The 22,762-nt window shown below is 41.1% G+C and overlaps 1 protein-coding gene across 10 annotated transcripts; it reads right to left on the minus strand.

Annotated features, from left to right (window-relative positions):
• Window positions 1-1,662: 1,662 nt before the first annotated feature.
• On the minus strand, window positions 1,663-22,034 carry PTGFR (prostaglandin F receptor). 10 transcript variants are annotated; one of them, XM_077182338.1, is made up of 3 exons: window positions 21,829-22,034; window positions 19,320-20,167; window positions 1,663-3,891 (listed from the first exon to the last, which is right to left on the minus strand). In XM_077182338.1, exons 2-3 carry the CDS (start codon window positions 20,106-20,108, stop codon window positions 3,586-3,588), a joined length of 1,095 nt encoding a protein of 364 aa, XP_077038453.1. In that variant the 5' UTR covers window positions 20,109-20,167; window positions 21,829-22,034; the 3' UTR covers window positions 1,663-3,585. The 10 variants fall into 10 exon arrangements, with proteins under 10 accessions (XP_077038453.1, XP_077038459.1, XP_077038462.1 ...); XM_077182344.1 differs by lacking the exon at window positions 21,829-22,034 and adding an exon at window positions 21,700-21,800; XM_077182347.1 differs by lacking the exon at window positions 21,829-22,034 and adding an exon at window positions 21,531-21,658 and having other exon boundaries at window positions 20,001-20,167.
• Window positions 22,035-22,762: the final 728 nt, after the last annotated feature.

Raw genomic sequence — 22,762 nt, forward strand, 5'->3', positions numbered from 1 at the left:
ATACACCCTCAATAGAAGCTGATGGCCAAGGGGTATTGGAACTCATGATTGGGTTTGCTCCTTGCAGCTATTCCTCACCATAGCAGTAAACTTGAGGTTATCTCAAGAACACAAAATGCATTTTAAACAGCCCCTCTTTTACCTCCCTTTTGAAACAGCATTACACTATTAATATTTAAAAATTTCCTAGTAAGTATCAAAATTAACTGACATTCAGCAGGAAAACATTGTCTGTTAAAAGAGAAAATACTTTCTTCAATATCATGCAGCAACCCTTAATAGAAAGTTGTTTGCTGAAATGAAAGACCACCATTTTTTATGATGGCAGATTGCAGAAGTTAAAACTGAAAAGCATTGATTTTTTTAAGGAAGCAATAAAAGTCACCAGAGGCATTGTAAATTCCCTTGGCATTTGAGCATTTTCCCAAGAAAATTAAATCTCATTCCAATCTATGCTGTTATTCAGTGAAGTTCTGAGTTACCTGTAACATCCTGGAGCAGTGCAATGCAGGTAAGGCACATCTGAAAGGTCCCAACATCTTGTCCTAAAGCATCACCATGGCTACAGGACTGGTACATATTGCTATTCCTGAAATTGCTGCTCACATATCAAACTGAATAGGAACACTTAATACACAGAAATCTGATAATAAACCCACAAGGTGAACCCTTTGTCTCAAGAATCACATCTAAAAGACCTTGAACCTTGCTCTCCATCTTTGTATCCAGGTAACAAACTACAGGTATTGCATAATCCCTGTGATGAGCAACTGGTTACTGATGGTTTCTTTCCTCAGCACATTGGCTCAGCCCAGGCTAGGACTTCATTTCAGGATAAAGTGCTTCCTTATATAGCCTGCTGTTGCTTAAAATCCCAATTAGATTAAAATATTCTCCCACCCTGAGGATTTCCTCAGTCATTAGTCAGAAATGAGATTCACTTTCTTCCCACCAGAGCACTTATTGCCCCTGCCTGCTCTGGAGGCACTAATTACTGCCAGCAGTAAACAGGCAGCTCACGACTGCTCGCATCGTTAGCCAACTTCTAAAGAGACCATCAGCACATCCCTAAGCACACTGTCCTTTGCTCCCTGCCTGGGCAATGCTCACATCCTAATGTGAAGCCATCCCACTGGTTTTTTAATAATCTCATATTCCATAAAACATATAACTTGCTAATCATACAACCCAGCACGTTGCTGGCTCTTCTGTGAGATGAAATGAAATGCAATGACAATCCAATCACTTTCAGTGTAACAGGTCCTTGGGTGACTGTATCCTGAGCTGCCTCTGCAGGCTGCCACATCACTGAGCAAGGCAAAATAGCAACAGCAAAACTCACCATTTTTTCATAGTGTATGTGAAACACAGGCAGATACTTGGATAAAAACACTTTCATCCCAAGCACCAAACTACCTCAGTTCCACTTTTATTTACATTTTCTAAGCATGGGTTATCAGAACTGCCTCAGACCACCGTGCCCTGGCCACGTGCAAGCACTGGCACCTCTAACTCGAATTCCCACTGGCCTCTCCTCTGCCTTCACACACAGGAATGGTAGTGGTTGGCTTGAATCCAGTGTGATGCTTTTTGTCATAAGGATTATTTTTAATAACTCAGGATCATCTTTTTGGTTACACAAAAGCACCTTAACTCTCAGGATACAGTTTGGTAACTTTAATGAGGCTTTGCAATTTACAGTCAATGTGTATCAGTACACAAAATATAAGAAATCACATATACATATAAACTTTGCTCTGTTGTTTTACAAGCCAAACAGAGTGAACAACATAAGCTACATTTATTTATTCACACAACAAAATGGAACATTTTCAAGCTTCATTCACGAATCAAATATCTCAAGAATTTACGGACCAACATTATTTTGCAGCTGCTAAAACAACAATCTTCCATAGGGAACAAATAATTTACGTCAACAGATACACTGACATCACATTCTACAAAATGAAAAAGCCACGTTGAGCACTGACTGAATGCTTCCAGATTTCAGCAGAACTCACATGAAGCAATAGTGCAGAACTTATACCAGCATCAAATCTGTCCACCATTTATCAGCCCTATGACTGAGAAAAAAAATCACATACAGAAATTCTTCAGGGTAAATAAAGCCATTTTAGTACAGGGTTATTTAACCCACTTATTTTTCAACCTTTTTAAAACAAAAAGGAAATAGCTTTAAAAAATTTAAAAAAAAAAGAAACATTTAAACCTTTTGGGTTTTTATTTTCTGACTTACAAACTATTCTCACATACAATATGAATTTGTACTTTGTGAATAGTTTTGGTCCCTCAGACTGTCTTCTTAGTGAATCTGTTTTTAACTACTTTGTTCAAATATACCAACACTTCACTAATGTAGTTATTTGAAGTTAAGTAGGTAAAAAATAACACAGACCTATCTTAAAACAATATCTCTCATTTTTGGCTTCTGAACAGCATACAGTCACAAAAACCAAAGCTTCTTTTAGCAGCATTAAAGGTGAAGGGCCTTCTGTGTGAAGCTGTCCTGAAAATCTTCTGGTACCTTCAAGTTATTGAACGCTCTCAGCTCTTCAGACACAGACCCTGCAAAAACTGAGCATTCAGTTTGCTCTCACACACTAAACCCTGCTCCCAAAGCAGTTCCCTGCAGAGGTGCTCATTTGGTCACACACGTTCATGACACACGTGTGACCTTTGACAAATGAAGCAGATGTACCACATGGGTATTTCAGTACAAGCACCAGGGGAACGCTGCCAGGATCATCCTTCAATTCAGGAGGGAGGGGGAAACTACTGTTTTCACAGACTAACCACTGCTTTATGCCTGTTAGTTTCAACAGAATTGCTGAAAGGACTAAAAGCTCACCAATACACCTCAAAACGTAACTGTAAGGAAGCTGAGCTCATCTGCTTCTCTGTTCCCAAAGGGAACCTCAGGTTTTGTCAGTGATTTCAAAGGAACACTAACACTGATGCAGAGTTCACAGCTCTCCCAAAAACTCATGGAACAGTAAATAATTAAGAGATCAAGTCAATGAACCAAGCACAGTGGATCATTTAATAAACTGGGCATAAGCAAAATGTCTTTTATATATACAATTGGTAAATTCAACGCCTAGGAACACAGAATACCCTTATGGAAAGGATGCTTGACTTTATTCTAGAAAACAGTGACTCTGCAAAGGATTTGAGGGTATCTCTGGTAGAAAAAATCTACCCCTTTTAAAAATCACCCTGGCGATCACTTCTGCCCTTTTAAAAAGCCTGTCAATGTGAAAGGCTTGGTGGGGAGTGTTATAAGGAGCCCTTTTCACTTTAGAATACATCCCTTCCAAATCTGGTACTGGAATGTTAAATCATCTGTATTTTTCCCTTCCATGTACTGAAGTGAATTAAAACATTCAAGGGCATCTTTTGGAGTAGCAATATCAAACTGGTAAGCAGCAATAGCAAACCACTCACAATTTAAAACAAATGCCAAACCACTGAGCCTTGGAATTCATTTTAAAGTACTGCCCATGTAGGAGCATTGCCTCCATCATCTCTCCATAGTTAAACTTCAGTTTAACTTTCAGTTCAACTTTATCGTCCCATGGAGCTGAGAGGCTGGAGGTTTATCTGTTTGGAACTTCCTGGTGACTCTGATATCGCTGCAACCTTCAGGGAATTCTTGATGGAGCTGAGCTCCCACATGTGTAAGTTGATGACGTGCACGCCGCAGCAGCCGCTGGTGATCTTGCAGAGGTTCCTGAGGACAGCCTTGCGCAGCAGGATGTACACCCAGGGGTCCAGGATCTGGTTCCACGTGGCCATGCGCAGGGCGAACAGGAGCGTCTCACACGCGTCCTCTGAGCGGCCTTCCCTAAGCCCAATTCTGGCCATGGCCACCTGACAAAGGGCAATAGTTTAGAATTGTGCATCAAAAACCACATTTAAACACTCATTTAAATTACCTGAAAATCAAGTATTGTAAATTTACATTAAAAAACATACAAAGAGAGCATGTAAATGAGTAAAATCGTTTCAATGTTGCCTCTAATCTTCACACCTTCACAGCATCAGTGCATCCCAAACTGCAATGTAAATACTTACAAAATTTATCATCCTAGAAATCCTCTAATGTTTTACAAAGGACACACGTGTGCATGCCCTGAATTACTTCTGCTGAACTTTAAGCAGAGGATGGTAACCTTCCAGGGAACACCCTCCAAAACAAGGGATTGATCTGAGCAACAAGTAAAAACTTAATCCAGAATTTGATCTAACAAAGCGTGCCAAGACTGTTCCAGAAATGGATTTTCTCAAGGACAGAATCCACTTGTAGGTCAGCATGTTTTCGTAACAGCTATTTATTTTTTCACGTTTTCCTAATTAAAGGCTGCATAAGGAACACAGTACCTTGACTTCAAGAAGAAGATTTGCGGTTTTTATGCTGCAGCAGAACACAATTTATTGATTTAGAGGTCTGTGGGAAAATTCAAGCTATGGTGACAAAAGCTACTCTCAGTGGAGACACAGAGGGTTTCATTCACCTCTGGAAATGCTACACATGGACAGACCTCCAGCAGCAACAACACTGCCAGAGCCAATAATTCCACATGGAGGAATTCCAGACCAGCTCAGCAGGGCAGCATCTGGCAGAGGATACCCAAGGGCCACACCAGCCCAGCAAGGTGTGGCTCTGACCCCCTTGTTCTGCAGGGACACAGCCCCAGGGAAACTCAGGCCACTGGGACTCCTGCCCTGCAGATACCTCCTTTACAGGCTGGCTGCCACTGGGCGTTTGTAACCTGAGTTCCTGTGTGAGGAAAGCCTGATCTGCCAAGCCAGGAATCTGCCAGAAGATGGTAAATTATCTCTCCCTATTAGTAATGCTAAAACCACACAAAGACTTTTTTGGTAGAACGATGAAACACTGTAAGGCTTTTTGTTCCAAAGCCTTTAAAGCACTGCAGCTATTTAACTAAGAAACAGGATATTTTACAACTGATGCTCTGAGCACACTAATTTATTGGGCAATGAGAAGTAGGGTCAGGCTGTCCATGTGCAAGGTTGTAGTTTCAAAAAGATGCCCTGAAAAGAAACTCAACAGCAAAACTAAAAAGTAATAATGAATGGAGAAACCTAAAGCTCAACATGCCAACAAACCTATTTTACTTCTTTTTAAATGCTTCTCTCTATTTCCAGACCTATAGCTATATTTCCTATAGCTTGCAGGTCACCACATCTGAGTATAAGCTTGAATGGCACAAAGTGAACACATAAAAGGACACTCAACTTGTTTGATGAAGCATTTGATGGAGTGTTTCTGTATGGCTTCCATGGAAGCAGCAAAGGAAGCCCCCAGGAACATTGCTGAGGACGCTGGTAGGACTGGCAGGAACGCAGCTGGGAACTGGTGTGGGGAGGAGGAGGAATGTCTGAGCACCAAGCCAACACAAACACAAGCCAGTTCCCTGAATCTGCTCTTCACCCACAACCACTGGGCACATTCCTCTCTGACATCAGCAGCCCACCCAAACTTGAACAGCTCCTTTGGCTTCACATGGGATGTTTTTTCAGGACAGTCTACATTTTATTTATTAGAGGTCCAATACCACAAGGCAAACTCAGACAGAATACTCCTTACTCTGCAAAAAGGACTGGGCAGAAATGACAGCTCAACAGAGCTCACAGACCAATGTCCTTATCCCATCCAGCATGTTTGACTTAATACAGACATACAAGCCACTAATCTGATGTACTTAAAAATTCATTTGTTGTTCCTCTCTCACATTCTCTGAAGTTAACAAATGCCAAATCCAATGCAATTTCATGTCCAGACAAAAAAGCACTAGATGTTGCTAATAAGGAAAAATAGCTCCATCCAGACTTTGTAAAACTTATTTTCTCATGTTACCTAGAACACTTGTGAGAAGTGTTTGCATTTAGAAGTAATTTGCATTTAGAAGTAATCACCTCTAAGTGAATCTATTAATTTGCTGTTCAACATAAACAACTTCTGCTTTGATTATGGATTTGCATGAAGTAAATCAGGACAACAAGGAAAACTGACACATAATCTATGGATTCTGACTTGGAGAAGCTTCATCCAGAACATTTCAGTTGTCTCTTCTGAACATCAGACATACAAAAAATAATCCATCTAAATTCACACAGAGCAAGTAGAGCTTATGTACACAGACACACGTTTAAGCAACTCAGCTGTACTCCTGGGATTAGAAATAATAAGATAAAATGTAATTACCTACAAATTCTGTTTTATAGGATTTTCTTAACCATATTACTAACATTATTTGGGAGTATTATGCAGAAATGAAAAATATTTTCTTTCTTATATCTCTAAAACTAATATAAAAGCTTTCTGAAGTTCTGAGAGGCAAGATTTCCATACAGAAACAGAACAGGACAGAGAATCTCACTGCAGCCCTGAGCACAAGCATTTTTATGCTTAAGCACTTGTGGCAGAGCAGCAGGACATGTTGCCATCACTTTGAGTATGAAGTGAGAGAGATTCTCCCTCCTCCAAAGAGACTGCCCTGTTCTGGGGGCTCATCACATCTTCAGAAAAATCATGTAAGAAAACTGCAAGCAACTGTGCAAAGAGGAGACTTTGTTCTGGAGCCTTTCTAAAATCATCTGCTGATTTCTAGAACAAGACTTGAACTTCAGCGGAAGAGGGGTGGAATGGAATGAAGCTAATATAAATTATTATTTCTCTCACATTTTCATAGTCTACTTATTTAAATTTAAATTCTTAAAATACTGTTCCAAAGTCAGTTTGAAACCATAGCTTATAAAAAGGATAATACACTACCAGCTGTTTAATAAAGGATTTCATTGAAGCAAAACATGCAGACAGTCTGGATTTTCTCCCTGGGTGTGAGAAATTCGTGTCACTGAAATGGTTCAAGTCATCAGCTCAGAAATTGCCACCAGGACTTGGTGCACTGCCAAGTGGACTCTCGAAAGTGGGACCACCTCCACGGGCACAAAAAGAACACTTCAATTCTTCTTTTTTGAGTATTAGAGGTCAATAATTGGTTCAAAGTCAGGGAACCAATTCAAACCCTTTTTTCCCTTCCCTGCAGATCCACCAGGCTGGTATGACAAAGGAATTCTGTCCTCTGTAGGCAGCAGTACCCAAGTGGGGAAGAGGCAACACTATTGCATCACATCTCATCACCTTTGATCTCTACAACTGAAGTTAATATTCATGCAGATTCAGCAGCATGACTCAAAAAATTAATCCCCAGCTGGTAAATAATACACGTAACTCATGGCATTTTCTAACATATTTAGAAATGTAAGAGTCCAAGTAGCACTCTGCTGATTTATCCACTGTTTATATGAAGACAGCTGTAGTATGTCTCCCTGGTTTGCAAAAAAAAAAAAATCACATGATGTAACTATGACAATTCAAACTTTCTTTATAAAAGGTACTATAAAAGCATAACTTTAAAAGCAATTTTTTAAACCAAGGGTACCTGCTTGAAAGATATAAAGTTACTCTGACTCATACCAGTCCTTAATGGCTTAAGAAAGGACCTGAGAATTCAGTGTTCCTAAAAATACAGAAAGAGAAATCAGATTGTGTCAAGGAAGGACTTGGCACAGTACATTAAACTTCTACATACTTTTTGTCCAATCTTAAACTTCATTAAAACCAAAGCTCACTTTGCAAGATCCAGAAAGTCTGATGGAAAATTTTTTTAAACGTTATGAAATTGTTGACTTCTTCAATTCTGCACCTAGCAGACAGCATCAGAGAATTACCATTTCCCTTAGGGACAAAGCTCAGGGCAATAAACAAACAAAATTGCTTCAAGGCTTCACACCACTCTCCAAACATAAACAGCACTAATTTAATTTTCCTTTCAATTGGATCTACACAAGAACAACCAATAGGCTCAAAGGCTGTGCTGCTTAGTCACATTCCTGTTAGTACTCAAGGACAGCCAGTCAAAACAAGCAGCTGACTTTAGAGCTAGTTAAGAAATAAGACAGAAATGGGACTTTGATGCATTTCACCTCACAGGCTCTAAATCCAGGTTCTATCCTTGACTTCAGGAAGCTGGGTAAAACCCAGTCACCAAGAGATTGACATGGAAAGCAGAACAGACAAATATCGGAAATTCTTGTCTTCTGCAGCTCAGCCCTCAGACTCCCCTGTGGGAACCTTGCAGACCCTCCCAAGCCTCTTCCTTTGGATTTCCTTACAAGCCATTCTGAGGATTTCCATTAATGGAAGGAAGTCCATGGATTTTTCAGTATTTGCAGAACACTTCTATTTTGTCACTGTTGCCTATGTCGAACCCTGAGGTGCAAATCCCCTTCTTCTAAACCACAGAGGTTTCAAGGCAGAACTTCACTGATTATGTCCCAATCCACTGAAACAAAAAATATACACTTCTTTTGAATTTCTAGAGTCTTTGGAACTTTTGCTTTTCATTTTACAAAAGCAGCTCCAGCCTAACAGGCAAGGGATCTTACAGGATCCATTTTGTAGTACTCTATAAACACAGACCTTAAGAAAATAAATTTGCAAAATAGTGTGAGAAAGAAATAAAAATGCATATATCTTCACATTTTATGTACCATTTTATATCTCACAAGCAGAGCTGTTAAAAAAGAAACACTGCCAGCAAATTGCCTGTGCCATTGCGGTATTGATCTTGCAGCATACAAGCCAAGCATTTGTTGCAACAAAGTTGAGTATATGCTTCGTTTTATTTTTTATGTGATTCTGCAAGTCAGTTTAAAAACAAGAGCTTCCAAGAACAATATGCAGTGCACCACTTCTGCCATCAAAATATTAGTACACACACTCTTCTACTTATGCCACATAATGCTTTTTATGTTCTAGATCTGCATGTTGTTCCCCTAATGTTTTTCTTTCCCTTTCTAAAAGAAAAACATTAACTGTATCTTCAACTTTTATATACCAGATGATCACTTAGCTTAGCAATTAAATTCTGACTGAGCATAGTGATTTTATTAAAAAATGCCAATTTAAAAAGGTATTGTAGACAACAAAATATATGAGCCAGCTTTCCACCACATTAGAGCCCAGAGGGTACTTTTAAGAGCATATGTGGTAATTCCTTATGTACAATTTGGCAGGATCAGCTCCTGAGAAGTAGCAGCAGAAAAAGGGAGTCTCCTTTTCTCTCATGTGTATTTCTGTGATAAAATAATAATGACACTAAAAATTAAGAGTGGATCCACTGGCTCACTATTTGCCCCCCTCAAAAAGGAACTGCATAAACATTTTGAAGGTATTGTTAAGCTACAGAGGTGTGAAAGAGGTGGGAAAAGTCCAAAAAGTAGAGAGAAAACTGGAAAAGACAATATTTTTCACAAAGCAAATAAAAAAGATTTTCTCGTATTCCTTTCTCAGACACAGCCTAGTCTGTGACCAGGCAATTTCTCACTGAAGTTGACAGGAAAGAAATTATGAAGTAAGCCTCATAACCAGAGGGCAGGGGCAGGTCTGTGTGCATGAACTTGAAAACATTAAATGAAAGTGAAGTTTTTATTTTCTGTCAACTTTCCCCTTAGACATTACCTATCTTGCATCAGTTTTTCAGTAGGATAAATTCATGTTGGGCTTGAATAAAGCATTCAGGGTCACCTCTTTGTTTCTCCTAAATAATCCAAGTATTTCTATCTTGGATGGACAATCCTCGATCTTTATTTCCTTTCCCTGCCATCAAAGTAAGAAATACTTCAGTTCAACTAGCTAGCAATGCAATTACTCTCACAGCTTAATTGATAACTCATTTGAAAGGAAAGCATTGTGGGTATGGGTAGAAAAGATTCTAGCATTGGAAACAGAAGATGACTCCTTCATAATGAAAAGACATAGCATCCATACCAAAGTCAAAGAAACAAGCTGTTTCCTGAGCTACATGCTTTAAAGCTGCAAGAAAGCCTGTTTCCACAGCATGAGGAATGTATTCCTGCCTAAGAACAAAGCCTATATCAAAAAACCTCTTGCACAAAATTAAAATATTCTTTACCCAGCAATGCTAGAGAAGCTTTACATGACAATTTTAAAGTTCAGAAACAACAGAGTGTGTCTAATATCTACAATAAGGACCATCCTTAAGTATTTAGGAAGGCAAGGTCTGTAAGTATTTGGGATTTATGTATTCTTCCATTAGTGTCAGTTGGATAAAGCTTCAAACCCTAGAAATTATCTATTACTTCTCTGTTGTTGCTTTGCTTTTCCAGGTTTTCACACTCATTTGGAAAAAAACCCCATATTTTATTGCTTAGATAAATATTTTAATTTGTTTAGGAGTGACAGAACTTCTCCCACTAATACCCTACAAATATCCCAAGAAAGATTGACAAGTAACACACGATACTGGGGAGGAAGAGAACTGTCTGAATGAAGAAAAAAGTGACAATATACAGACAGCCTGGGGGAAGAGGAGCTGCAGAGATCCATTACCATAGAACAGGCTGGAAAAGTTGGAAGAGACCTCTACAGTCATCAAGTCCAACCACTACCCCAGCACCACCATGCCCACACAAAACCTTTTCCATATGCCCAAGTACCACATCCACATGCCTTTTGAACACTTCCAGGGATGGTGATTCCAGCACTTCCCTGGGCAGCCTATTCCAATGCCTCATCACCCTTTCAAGGAAGAGATGTTTTCCTAATTTCTACTTGAATCTCCACTGGTGATCCTGTCCTTGTTGGAGATGGACTGGAGTCACAGTCACCTAATGACTTAGAACTGTCTGCTCTGTGGTGTTTGAAGGAATCTGACTGGAGGCAAAAGAAGGCACGATGCATTGCTTTCCTGTCACTCTTTTTATGTCACCTTTCTTAAAGTGACTTATTCTGTGTATCACTCTGAAGGAGTAAACTAAGCAGCTATGATCAGAAATATCAAAACTAATGAATTGCAATATATCTACCAAGTTGAAGTATATAATTTGCAATTACCTTTTTCTTTTATGTTGGCAAATAAATTGCAAGGGCCTATTGTGCTCAACCACCTTTCAGGAGGAGAATGGAAGAGAAAAATCAAGTCTCCATTTAAAAGTGATTTATTTCTCATTACTCCTGCAAATGCACACCTCTGGTAAAAGGTGGATTAAACTTTTATTTCCAATTCACTAATGAACTGTAAATCCTAAAACAAACTGCTACCACTTACTCCTTCCTGCTTCTCTTTCTCTCCTTCCATGCAGTGAAGCAGATGGGAATATAGTGGGTCACATCCCTCCCAGCACAAGAGTCTTTCTCCCCACTCATGTCCTGATTTCAGTCATCACAAGGTTACTTGAGCAGATTCACTACATCCTTTCCATCCTACCCCACCCCTGTAACTTTGGGAGCCCAAACCTCCTGAGGGGCAGCACACAGGTCCAGGACAGCAGGAGATGGTGCAGTACCTCCAGAGCATCTCCAGTTCATTCCACTGTTCATCTATTCCACCTCACCCAATTCGAAAATGAATCCCAAAGAAAGAGGGAGCTCTGCTCCCTGAGCACTGCTGTTTCCAAAAGCACACCCACAGAGGCTGTGCTGGGTTCTGCACTGTGCACACACAGGGAACCTCCATCCCCAGGGAGCCTCAACCCAAACTGCAACTCAGCAATTCCTCTCAGACATCAACCAACTCTACAGCACCAAGGACACAAGTAACTTGTGCTAGAAAGCACCATGCTACACCTCAGATTGTCAATTAACACCATAATAATTATAATAATAAAAATTCTCTCACAGAGTACATGAATGTGTATTACACCCTGATGTCTGTCATTAAAACTGGGGAGGATGAAGGACCTTCTGGAGTTTTTCCATGTGAGTGTGTTACTCCCTGAGATTTTTTCAGCAACAACTTTACCATTTAAAGTGTTTAGATAGTCAGGAAAGACAGCTTTCCTAAAATAACCATCCAAAAATGGTTATGCCATGTATGACATTTTCCAAAGATGGCTATGCAGTGTATGATATTTTCAAGTAAGAAATGCCTGAATAAGTGTAATATCTAGGAAACAGGAAGAATTCTCTTATCTCAAACAATGGAATGAATGTCAAACTGACTTACTTTTTAGTATCAAACACAGAATCTAAAAACTTAACCAACAGAAACAAACAAGGAAAGGTTATGAATGGCAAATTTATTTTGGTGAAGTTTTAAGAATTTGATTTCTTGAGATGGCAACTTCAAAATTGAAAAAAAATAAAACCAATCCACATTTTCTGTGAAAGTCACTGATACCTATTTGAAACAAAATATTGTGTTTCATAGTTTAATTCTGTATGTAACATCTAAATTTAAAAATCAAGAAGCAAATAATTATGAGAGAAAACCAGAAACTCATTATTCTGAAAATGCCATTTTCTCACATGACTGGAAACCTGCCTTCCTTACTTTTTCTCTCCAAAACAAACAATCTTATTGTATTCTGATGGCACTGCATTAATAGAAAAGCCTTTACGCAAAATTTTCCAAACAGCACAAGTAAACATAGATAACAAAAACTCTATTTATGCTTCCTCAGAAGCCTGTGGTAAAGGGTAATATGTCAATCTCAGCCCTCCTTCCTTCCCTGGTTCCTCCCATTACTGCCCATTTCTTCTCCAGCACTTTCCTGTTGAGAGTATCTCAGCTCCCTGACTTCTGAGGGGGAGGTAAACACCTGAATTACAAATATAGCCACAATTACTATAGACTTTCTAAGCACTCTATGATGAACTACACCCTGGCCCATGCTTATAAACATTTTTGTTAAAATGATTCATGTTTCTCAGAAAGGAGAAGGCCTGTAAGATCTCTGTGTACTGTAAAAAGATGACAGTAGGAAGAGACCAATTCTGAACACACAAATAGTACTTTTAAAATCTAAATTCAGTATCATTTTAGGTAGGTATAGTCTAAAATTAATGTCATTCCAGTTCTCATGTAATCAATCTGGTGGAATTAGGCAGCTGTGCCACTCAAGAATACGAAATTAAAGAAAGTTCTCTACAACCAATACTAAGAACATCTTACCCAAAGGTTTCATAGAAACACATCTGAACAGGTGGGTTGGACTTTTAAACACATTGTATTAAACTTTGTTACTCTCTCTGCCAACACACACAAATTCTTTCCAGGAGTATTTTCTTGGGGACAAACAGCACACTCAAATTGTCTGAGCTGCTGAATAAACCTTATTCCATGGGAAACTAACTTGGAAAGAAACTTCTGTCTTGAGACTAACAAAAACTCCTATCAAAATGAGAGTTCTCTTTCCTCTTAACCTGTAAAATGAGTTATGTATTTCAAAATACCTTTTAGTCCATAATATTAACAAAGACAGTAATCTTTCAGCAATTTAACCTTGAGTTTTCAGACACTAGGAGAAACTCAAGCAAGAACAGCAGTTGAATATGCAGAGGTAACGGATCTGTTGAGAAACTCAGCAAGCAATCAAAGGACCAAGATCAGAGGGGGAGCCCTTCCTCTAATTTGGCTCAAAAAGACAATCAAACGCGGGAATTCTTTTTTGGAGGGACTTAGGAAGCATTTTATTCATTCAAACTGACACTCCTGATCTCCTCTGACACAGCAAGGTCTGGAAGAAAAATACCTACAGTCACCAACAGCTATCCCTGTATCCGTGCTGCAGGCTAGAGCTAAGGAGGTATGTCTAGCAGGCCTGCTGCTGGCTAAAAGCTTTTTTTCCTTTCCCCACGACACCGGTTCATTTATTAAAACCCTTGTGACAGCAGTGGGCCCCTGACATGGGCCAGGCCCCAGCCTCAGGGCTGCACTGGCAGTGCCCAGGAGTTCCCTCTCCCGCGGGAGACCTGCCCTACCCCAGGCAGCTGGGAGGGGCTCCCACAGCCCTCACAAACCTCGGCTGCTGACAGGGCATCCCGACTTCGTGTGGTGCCAGCACACAAACCTTCCAGCAGGAACTCAATGACAAAGCCAGCACAAGCATAGTCATTATCACTGATTATCTTCTTTAAAATCTAGGCCCTGAAAAGGACAGGTGAGTGTCGTTTTCCCCTCTGAAAGCCTTGAAACAGCATTGAAAGCTGCAAGGTTAGCTGAACATATTTAAGAGTATCTCCTCCTTCACTCTTCAGAAACACACCTGTGGAAATTGAAATCCTAATTTATTCTTTTTCAAAAGAAAAGATCACTCTCCCTGTTGACAGTGCCTGTGCAGGCACAACAAGCTCACAGCTACAGCTTTGACTAATAAATAGTAAGGTAATACACTTCAGCCCCACATGAGAAGTGAATCCTCACATGGACCTGCATCTTGGGACATCTCCCTGCTTCTCCTCAGCTGCACTTTCTGGTTCTGAGAAATCACCAGTCACAAGAGCACAAGGGATAAATTTTTCAGTAACTCTTAAGCTGCAGGGACAATACAACAGCAATGAAGGCATACAAACAGCATTAATAAAGCAGCGAGCTCATATATATGATGTCCATTGCACATATAAGGCAGTGCAACAGAAATTAAACTGCCACCTTAATAAAGAAGACAGAAAACAAGAATGGAGGGAGAGACTTCAAGAGTTACACAGGTATGAACACCTGACAAAGTGTATACAAGGCTGTACATGCAAAAACATAGATGCAGACGATTACCTTTTACATTCAACCACAAGGACATGGCCCAGAAGTTGCTTAGTGTAAAACCTGCAACAAACTGACCTCCTTCAGCAGATTCCAGCCCTGAGCCTGGCTCTGCACCCAAACGCTGGTTTGGGTGGGATGGGAAGGGCATTCCAGTGAGAAGCTCCCTGTTAGTACCTCAGCTTCTCACCAGCTCCAGAGCACACTGCCTGAAAGGACCACTCAGAGCAGCACCTGCAGCCTCTGAGTTGAAGTAATTCAATAAATCACAAGCTGAACACGAAAAGCAGTCATCAAGCAGTCATCAAGCCCCACTGCATGAGACAGTCTGAGGATGAGAAAAAGAGTGAGTTCAGGGAGACAAAATTAGCATAACAAATTGGAAAGAGAAGAGATTACATGGGAAGGGGCTGATAAAAATTAATCTCAGCAGTAAAAAAAGCAACTGAATATCAGTTGATTTATTCATATGAAATAAACAGAGTTCTTTCCAATAAAAACAGGAATGGCTATTTCCAGCAGCAGAGGGGAGGTAAAACTGGAATGAAATTAATCAGTTAACTGCACGGAAAAAGATCTTAACAAGAAGAATTTGAATGTAAAAGTATTTTTCTCAGGCTGTGTTTCACATATGAAAAAGATTAGAAATTTCTCTGTATCATAATTTGTTCCTATAAATAAATTCACTCTGAAATAAATCTCTCCTGCCCATAGTTACAGACAGTTCTCTTTGCTACTCCAAAGAAACAAATTTTATAACATGTTTATCCCTTGAGCCCTACAGAATACGACACAGGGATGTCAGAATTTGCTCATACAAGCACGGCTCCAAACCAAGCTGTTTCATGACACGCCAGACGTCAAGGGACAGCCAAAAAACAGCTTTATATAACAATGTATTTCATCAGAGGTGCTTGTCACAAAATGCTCCTGCCAGCTATTTGCTTGGGGAATCCTACCCCTAGGGACCAAATTCATCCAGCAAAATTGGCATACCCTTAGCAAATGGATGTAGAAAGCTGAGAAGTTGAAGTTAGTACCTTCAGAACATATTTACCTGGAATTACCCATCACAAAACAAAATTATTTGGACTGTCAGAAAAAAATGTGCCTCTGCAAACCACTGATTACATATATTATTATAAAACTCATGAATTCAATTTTTTGGGGTTTTTTTGTGCATTTTCTCCTGCTCTCAACTCCTCAAAAGGCATCAGTGTTCCCCCATAAGGGAAGATGCAGGGAGCACCTCTCATTCTTATAATTCATTAAGGAAACATTCTCTCACAGTGGCAGAAAATGTGAAAAAGCTGCTTATTTTTGAAAAATAGATGAGATGGAGCTTTGGGAAAGAAATCCAAAGGGAAAAAAAGAAATCAGAAAGAGGTCCCTGTCCAAGAGCCATGGGGAGAGCTCCACATTGCCATGCCATGGCAAAAATGCTCCATCCATATCTTCAGGAATCTTAAGACAGAGGTAGTGATTGATTACAATGCTATATATTATTATTTATAATATTAAGTGTTAGCTATTTATACATTTACACACATATATAAATAGGCATCGAAACAACTTCACTATCACTGAGCAGATGCAGAAATCAAGTTCAGCTCAACACCAGACAGCATAAAAGACAATCCAGGGTCTTGTGACTCTAATGACATCTGAAAATGATTTTATCACAGGACAGTGACAATGTCTGAATATTAACTCCACTTGGGGAAAAAAAAAAATTAATTTAAAATCTAACAGTGAAGTAAATCTGCAGTTGGATTACAGCATTGGACAGACTCGATTATGGTAGCCCTACACATATGTCAATGGACATACCAGACTAGATTGAAAACAGAAGGGAAATAAATAAATTGAACCCCCCCAACACCAAATGAATCCAAACTCTTGTATCTGCAAACCACATGTGGTACAGAACGCACTGCCTTCCTCCACTTTCTCTTCCAGAAGTTTGTTTGGTTTCTAGTAACTCTGGTTTACTTTGAGGCAATTGACTCTCAAGAAACATTTTGTTCTGTATACTCTTTGGGACAGAGAACATAGGTGGAATTCACAATTCAAATGCTAGACTTCAAATTCTGACTTTTAGATTTACCTTGGAGAAAAAAAAATTAAAGAAGCAAATCACAGAACAAGAATGTATTTACGTCCTCTTCCAGAGAATTTCACCTATGAACACCTACTCATATTTATGTCAAGAAATACTTACTTTGGTATATGCTGATTATATTACAGAATGTAAACCACTCTTTTCATGAATTAAAAGCCCTGAGACCTTTCAGATGTATCAGACAAGAAGGTTTGAACCAGCAGTTAATCATAAAGCATGTAACTTGATAAACCCTGGCTCACTTCAATGTAGCACACAAGCAGTATGCTCCAGACAAAACTTTATTCTACTGCAGGCCAAAAAACTTGCTAAATTAACACCATACTTGTAATTCTGTTTGTAGTCTGTTGCTATCAAAACAAGTAATGGGTAAATAAATCAGCAAATTATAAACTCTATGATCCTAACAGCTACAAAAGGAAATACCCACAAAGGACCCTGTCCCATTTCATTTCCCACTGAAACTCTCTGGCTAAAACACTGACTGCTTACTTCCTTGAAACTTTGTTCCAAGAATCCAATCCCACACTACATCTACTTTTTTTGGTTTTTAAACCCTTCCTTTCTAACCTAAATTTGTCCATATGGCAGAACTATTTTTCATAACGCCAGGCTGAGTTTGGCTCATCTCATTTCAAAAGAAATCCAGAGGCAAAGCATCTCAAGCCAGGCAGGCACAAAAAGCACCAGCAGATTTGCCACCCAGTGAATCAGAATTCCTTGTGAACCAACTTCCCCCTGCAACACAGTCCCACAAAATACCAAGTCCAAAATTAAGCAAGATCTCGTTCACTGGCCTGCATGAACTGATGCAAACACCAACTCCAAAAAGGGTCTGAAAAAAAAATTCCTGCTAGACCAATAATTCATCTTCAACAACCACTTAGATGAAGTTAAATATTTTAACAAAAGTAGTGCTGTGATTTCATTAGATTGCCACAATTTCTAAAACTGTAATGTTATATACCTTTAATATATATCATAATTAAAACTGAATGGCAGAACAAAATCAGCCATAGTAGTTGTAATTTAGTCTTCCTTGATGCTTTGAATAAATATCTCTTTTGAACTAAAAAAGTTTATAGCTCTTCTGACACCCAAAGGTTTTGCAAAACCAAATTAATCCCTGCTTTTAAGAACAATTAACTTAAATAAAAACAAATGTCACCAGAGGATAATAATGCTGCTTTTTCATGGAAAGTGAAGTCATCCTATGAGATCCTAATTTTGAAAACTATTCTGTGGCAGGCCCCAAACTTCAGACGGTGTCTGGAATAACTGTAAAGAAGTTCCCTACAAAACTTGCTCTTGCTGCTCTGACAACTTTGTTTATGCTCCACACACTACAGCCACAACACTGACAGAAGCCAACATGAATTTAAACTATGCTGCAGAGCAAGACTAGAAAAATTCTCCGTGATTTGAACAAAATTGAAGGAGTTTTTGTGCATTTCAGTGATTGCAGAAATTCATACCTATACTCACCTTGAGGCCAGTGATACTGGATTAATTAAATGCTACCTGCCAGACACCAAACTGCTGCAGCCAGGCTAGTGTCAGTAACTAATTTTTAACTAACTCAGGTAACTTCAGACTCTACCATAGGCAGTGAGCAGATGAAATATAGCTGGATATGATACAGATCTTAGACTTAAATGTCAGTATTTGTTAGTTCAATCCAGAATTCCTCATTTATATCATTGGAAAACTAAAAGACCCTGCTTCTAGGGAAGAAATTAAGATTCCATGTTACTTGTGATTTAAACCCTCTAACTCTAGCAAAAAAACTAAATTTCTTCAGACAAGTTTGCTACACTAAAAGGAGACAAAGCTAACACCAGCTTTCTAATGCCATGATACAGCTGGAGCTGTCAAATTCTTCATATCACAATCCCACCTCCTCTGACCCTGCTCACTGACAGAGCAGGCACCACCAGCACTGATCCTCTGGGAGTCACACCACAGACAGTCCCATACCAGCTCTGCTGTTCATCTGTCCACATTACAAACCCAGCTGGCTTAGGTCTAAACCAAATGTTGATTTCAACCCACTGCCAACCACTGTTTTTCAATATGACCCAAACACTCAGACCTTAACACCCTGATAATGGAAGGGAGGATTTTTAGGTGCTTAACTGTAACCTGCCCCAACAAAGCTCACAAGTAGCAGTAAACTGTTGAAATAACAGCAGACTGCCATAAATAAAAGAATTATTTACACTGTACAGAGTAAAAAGACTTTCCAATCCTAGATTTCACTGAATTTTTGGAAGAGCTCAAAATTTGTTCTGAATTATTTGAGCCGTGATTCTTCTACCACTGTCTGCTCCACAGCACTGGAAATGCAATCCTCACAATCACTATATATTTAGTTTAGTGTATTATTGATCAGAAGTGGAGAATAACTACCTGTTTTTTATAGATGCATAGGTACATACATTACGGGCCAATATGCTATAAAATTAATATCACTGAGTGGGTGGAGCTGTTATCACAACTTAAGTGCTTTAAAACCTGGAGACAAAAAAGTATAACTTTTATACAGTGATGTGCATTAAACATTGGCAAATACATTATGCTCTTACCAGGAATGGGCTCCAGCAAATGCAAGAAACACACATTATAGCCAAGAGCTGAATGATCATTTCAAAATGATGAGATCTGCCTTGTCTTTGTTGACTTTTAAATTTGACTCTTAAGAGGGTAATTCCTGTGACAGCATTGCACAGGAATGAAATAGCAAGGGCCAGGAACCCAAGGCAAGAAAAAAGTAAGAGATAAAATCTGTCTTCCCAGTCCTCAACATGTTCTGTTTTATAGAAGCACCAGGTCCTCGATGCTTGAATTTGGTAGGCTCTAAACCTAAGAATAGGCAGCAAAGCTATAAGAACAGCAAACAGACATACCATAGTCAACATCATTTTCACATGTCTAGAAGTCATTTTTGTAGAGTGAAATATTGGCTTAGTGACTCCAATGCACCGTTCAACAGCCATCACACTGCCCAGGAAGAGTGGGCACAAACCAAAGAAAACCATGCAGATGCCAAAAACACTGCACAGAATGTTGGACTGGTTAAACCGAATCCAGTCTTTATCTGAGGCATACACAAACACTGCAATGGCTCCATTGATGAGGTGACCGAAGAGATCTGTGACAACCAAACCACTGGCAAGAAGCAAAAAGGAGGCTTTTGATTTCTGTCTGAATCTCTGGTATGCCTTCATGAGAATTACTATTGCAAGACTGTTGGACAAAATTCCCACCGTCATGAAGATTATTGAGAAGAAAACTGAAATCTTTTTCTCCGTGTGGCACGTTGTGTTTTTCAAGACTCCAAATCCAGCCAGCCCTGGTGATTTTGAACTGTTCATGGTTAGGAAAGGAGATGCAGCCCTCAAAGCATTTCAGCAGTCTTGCAATCAAAAGGCATCTGCAATTATAAAAACAAATATACACAATGCTGTAAAAGGCATACCACTGTTCAAATGGCATTTGAAGCAGAAATTCCATATTAGTCTGCGGTACAAATCTAATTTTCCACTTTTCTGAGTGATATGATATGGCATCACATTTTAAGTTCATCACTCACATGGTAAAACAATTATCCGAACGCATTACACAATGCAAATACAGCCTACAGGAATTTTAGAGCTTCTGCATGCATAATACGTACAAAATAATGTATACAATATATCATGGTTATATACATATAGTAAGATAAACAATACAAACAATTCTGTTGGTTAAACTAAGCTAAACAAATGTTTTTGCAACAAACTCCAAGAATGACAGTATTTAACCAGCCCAACCACAGTCAAAAGTGAAATACTGAAACTGGAGCATTTTGAGATCATAATCACGCTCCATTTTTAAACATTTATTTTCAAAACAATGTCTTAGTGCCTCTAAACAATTCTACTCCCACAAATTCACGTTTCAAAGCTTTAACCTAAGCAGCACTGAAGCCTTCAAGTTCCCAGTGCCCTCGCTGAAGCACAAACTTCATTTCTAGACGCACCGTAATTCAGAAACCAATTCTGCAAGTTACTTTATGCTTTATCTCCCATCTCTACTCCAAGGACATTCCTAATACCAAAACCTCCCCAGGCAGGGGGAAAGAAGGGAAAAAAAAAAAAAAAAAAAAAAAAAGGAGAGGAAAAAAAAAGCGGGCCCGTCGTACAAACTGCCGCTGAAGCCCCTCCGTTCCTGAGCTACATCGGGAACGGGGCACGCCGGACCGTGGCAGCTCTGCCGCTCGGGAACGCTCAGCGGAGCGCGGCCGGCGAACTCCTCCGACGGAGCGGGGCACCGCACCCGCACCGCACCCGCACCGCGGGCACGCACCGACGGGCACGCAGCGGCAGGCACACACCGACGGCACACACCGCGGGCACACAGCGCGGGCACACACCGACTGCACACAGCGCGGGCACACACCGGCGGCACACGCCGATGGGCACACAGCGGCAGGCACACAGCGCGGGCACACACCGATGGGAACACACCGATGGGAACACACCGATGGGCACACAGCGCAGGCACACAGCGGCAGGCACACAGCGGCGGGCACACAGCGGCAGGCACGCACCGACGGGCACGCACCGACGGGCACGCACCGCGGGCACACACCAGCGGCAGCCCCGGTGCCGGAGCAGCGGCGCTCCCGCCCCCCGCCCCGTTCTCCCTTAAGCGCTGCCGCCACGGGGGGCGGGGCGAGCCCGGCTGGCCGGGCACAAGTGCCACGGTGCCCGCCGGCCCGGGCCAGCCCCGCCGCGCCACCGCTCCTTCCCTACCCCGCTCTCGGTGTCCGTCCCGGCCCCGCCGCGGCTCACGTTCGCTTCGCCTCGCGGGGCCGGAGAAGCGCAGCGCGGAGCTCCGCCGGCCGCCACCGCTGCCGAGTCCCCCTCCCGCCGGCGCCGCCCGCGCCCGCCCTCCCTCCGCCTCCCCACCCGGCCTCCACACCCGGCCTCCCGGCCGCCTTCCCCGCCCGCCGCCCCCGGGACGCGCTCCGGCTCCGGCTCCGTGCCGGGGCCGCGGCGCTGCCCCTGTGTGCCCGCCGGGGCCGCGGTTCCGATGCCCGGGCACACGCACCTCCCTGCGGCCCGCGGTGTCCCCGGCGAGGAGAGCCGCGCTGCCGTGTCACCTCACAGCCAGGCAGGGCGAGTTCCTGCCCGCCAGGCTGCAGCCACAGCCGGAGCGACTCACGGGGCAGCCAAGAGGCCGCATCTGTCCCCAGGCACCGCTTCACCTCTTCTTCACTTTCCATACGCTGCTTTCCAACTGCGCCCTTCAGCAGCACGCAGGGAGCTCGGGAAGGGGTAGCCCCAGGAATACTGTCAGGGATGCGGCTGGGCACAGCCCCAGACACACGGCCCCTCGATCTCCCGGGTCCAGTAGAGCCAACCGTGCTCCTTGGACCATTTCTCTACGGGAGAAATTCCATGAGAACACATCCAGGAAAGGCATTAATGATAGGACCCATAGGCTGGAAATTCAAAGGTGGTTTCCCATCATGCACTCAAGCTGTTGCAACTTGAAGGGTATAGATGACTTTCAAGTTCTTTCATCCATCAATGTCCAGTACTACCAAACAGGCCTGAATGGGAACTTTTAGTAACAACTCTTACTGTAGAAATAAACCAAAATATAAAATCAGTGTCAAATTATGAAACAAAACTGTTAAATACTGCAGAATTTATCATGGGCTACAGTGATGAAGAACTTAAATTTGTTTTAATTGACACACAGTCTTGAGCGGTACTGTTCCTGGCACCACAAGACTTAATTACTTAAAATTCTCAAAAATACTAGTTTTTGCTTACCTTCATATTTTGAATAGTACAGATGCAAGTTGTCTTTCTGTAATCCACCAGTGAGGAAATACAGGCTAGCTAAATCTATTCAAACAGTATTTAAAGTCACTTGCATAAACAGTTAAGAGCACCACAGGATGACCTTCTTCTTCAAAATGACTGTCAGATTTTGGCATTTTCACATACAGTGAGCAAAAATGCTCAGTTTGGTC

The sequence above is a fragment of the Agelaius phoeniceus genome, chromosome 8, assembly GCF_051311805.1.
Source record: "Agelaius phoeniceus isolate bAgePho1 chromosome 8, bAgePho1.hap1, whole genome shotgun sequence".
Taxonomy (NCBI): Eukaryota; Metazoa; Chordata; class Aves; order Passeriformes; family Icteridae; genus Agelaius; species Agelaius phoeniceus.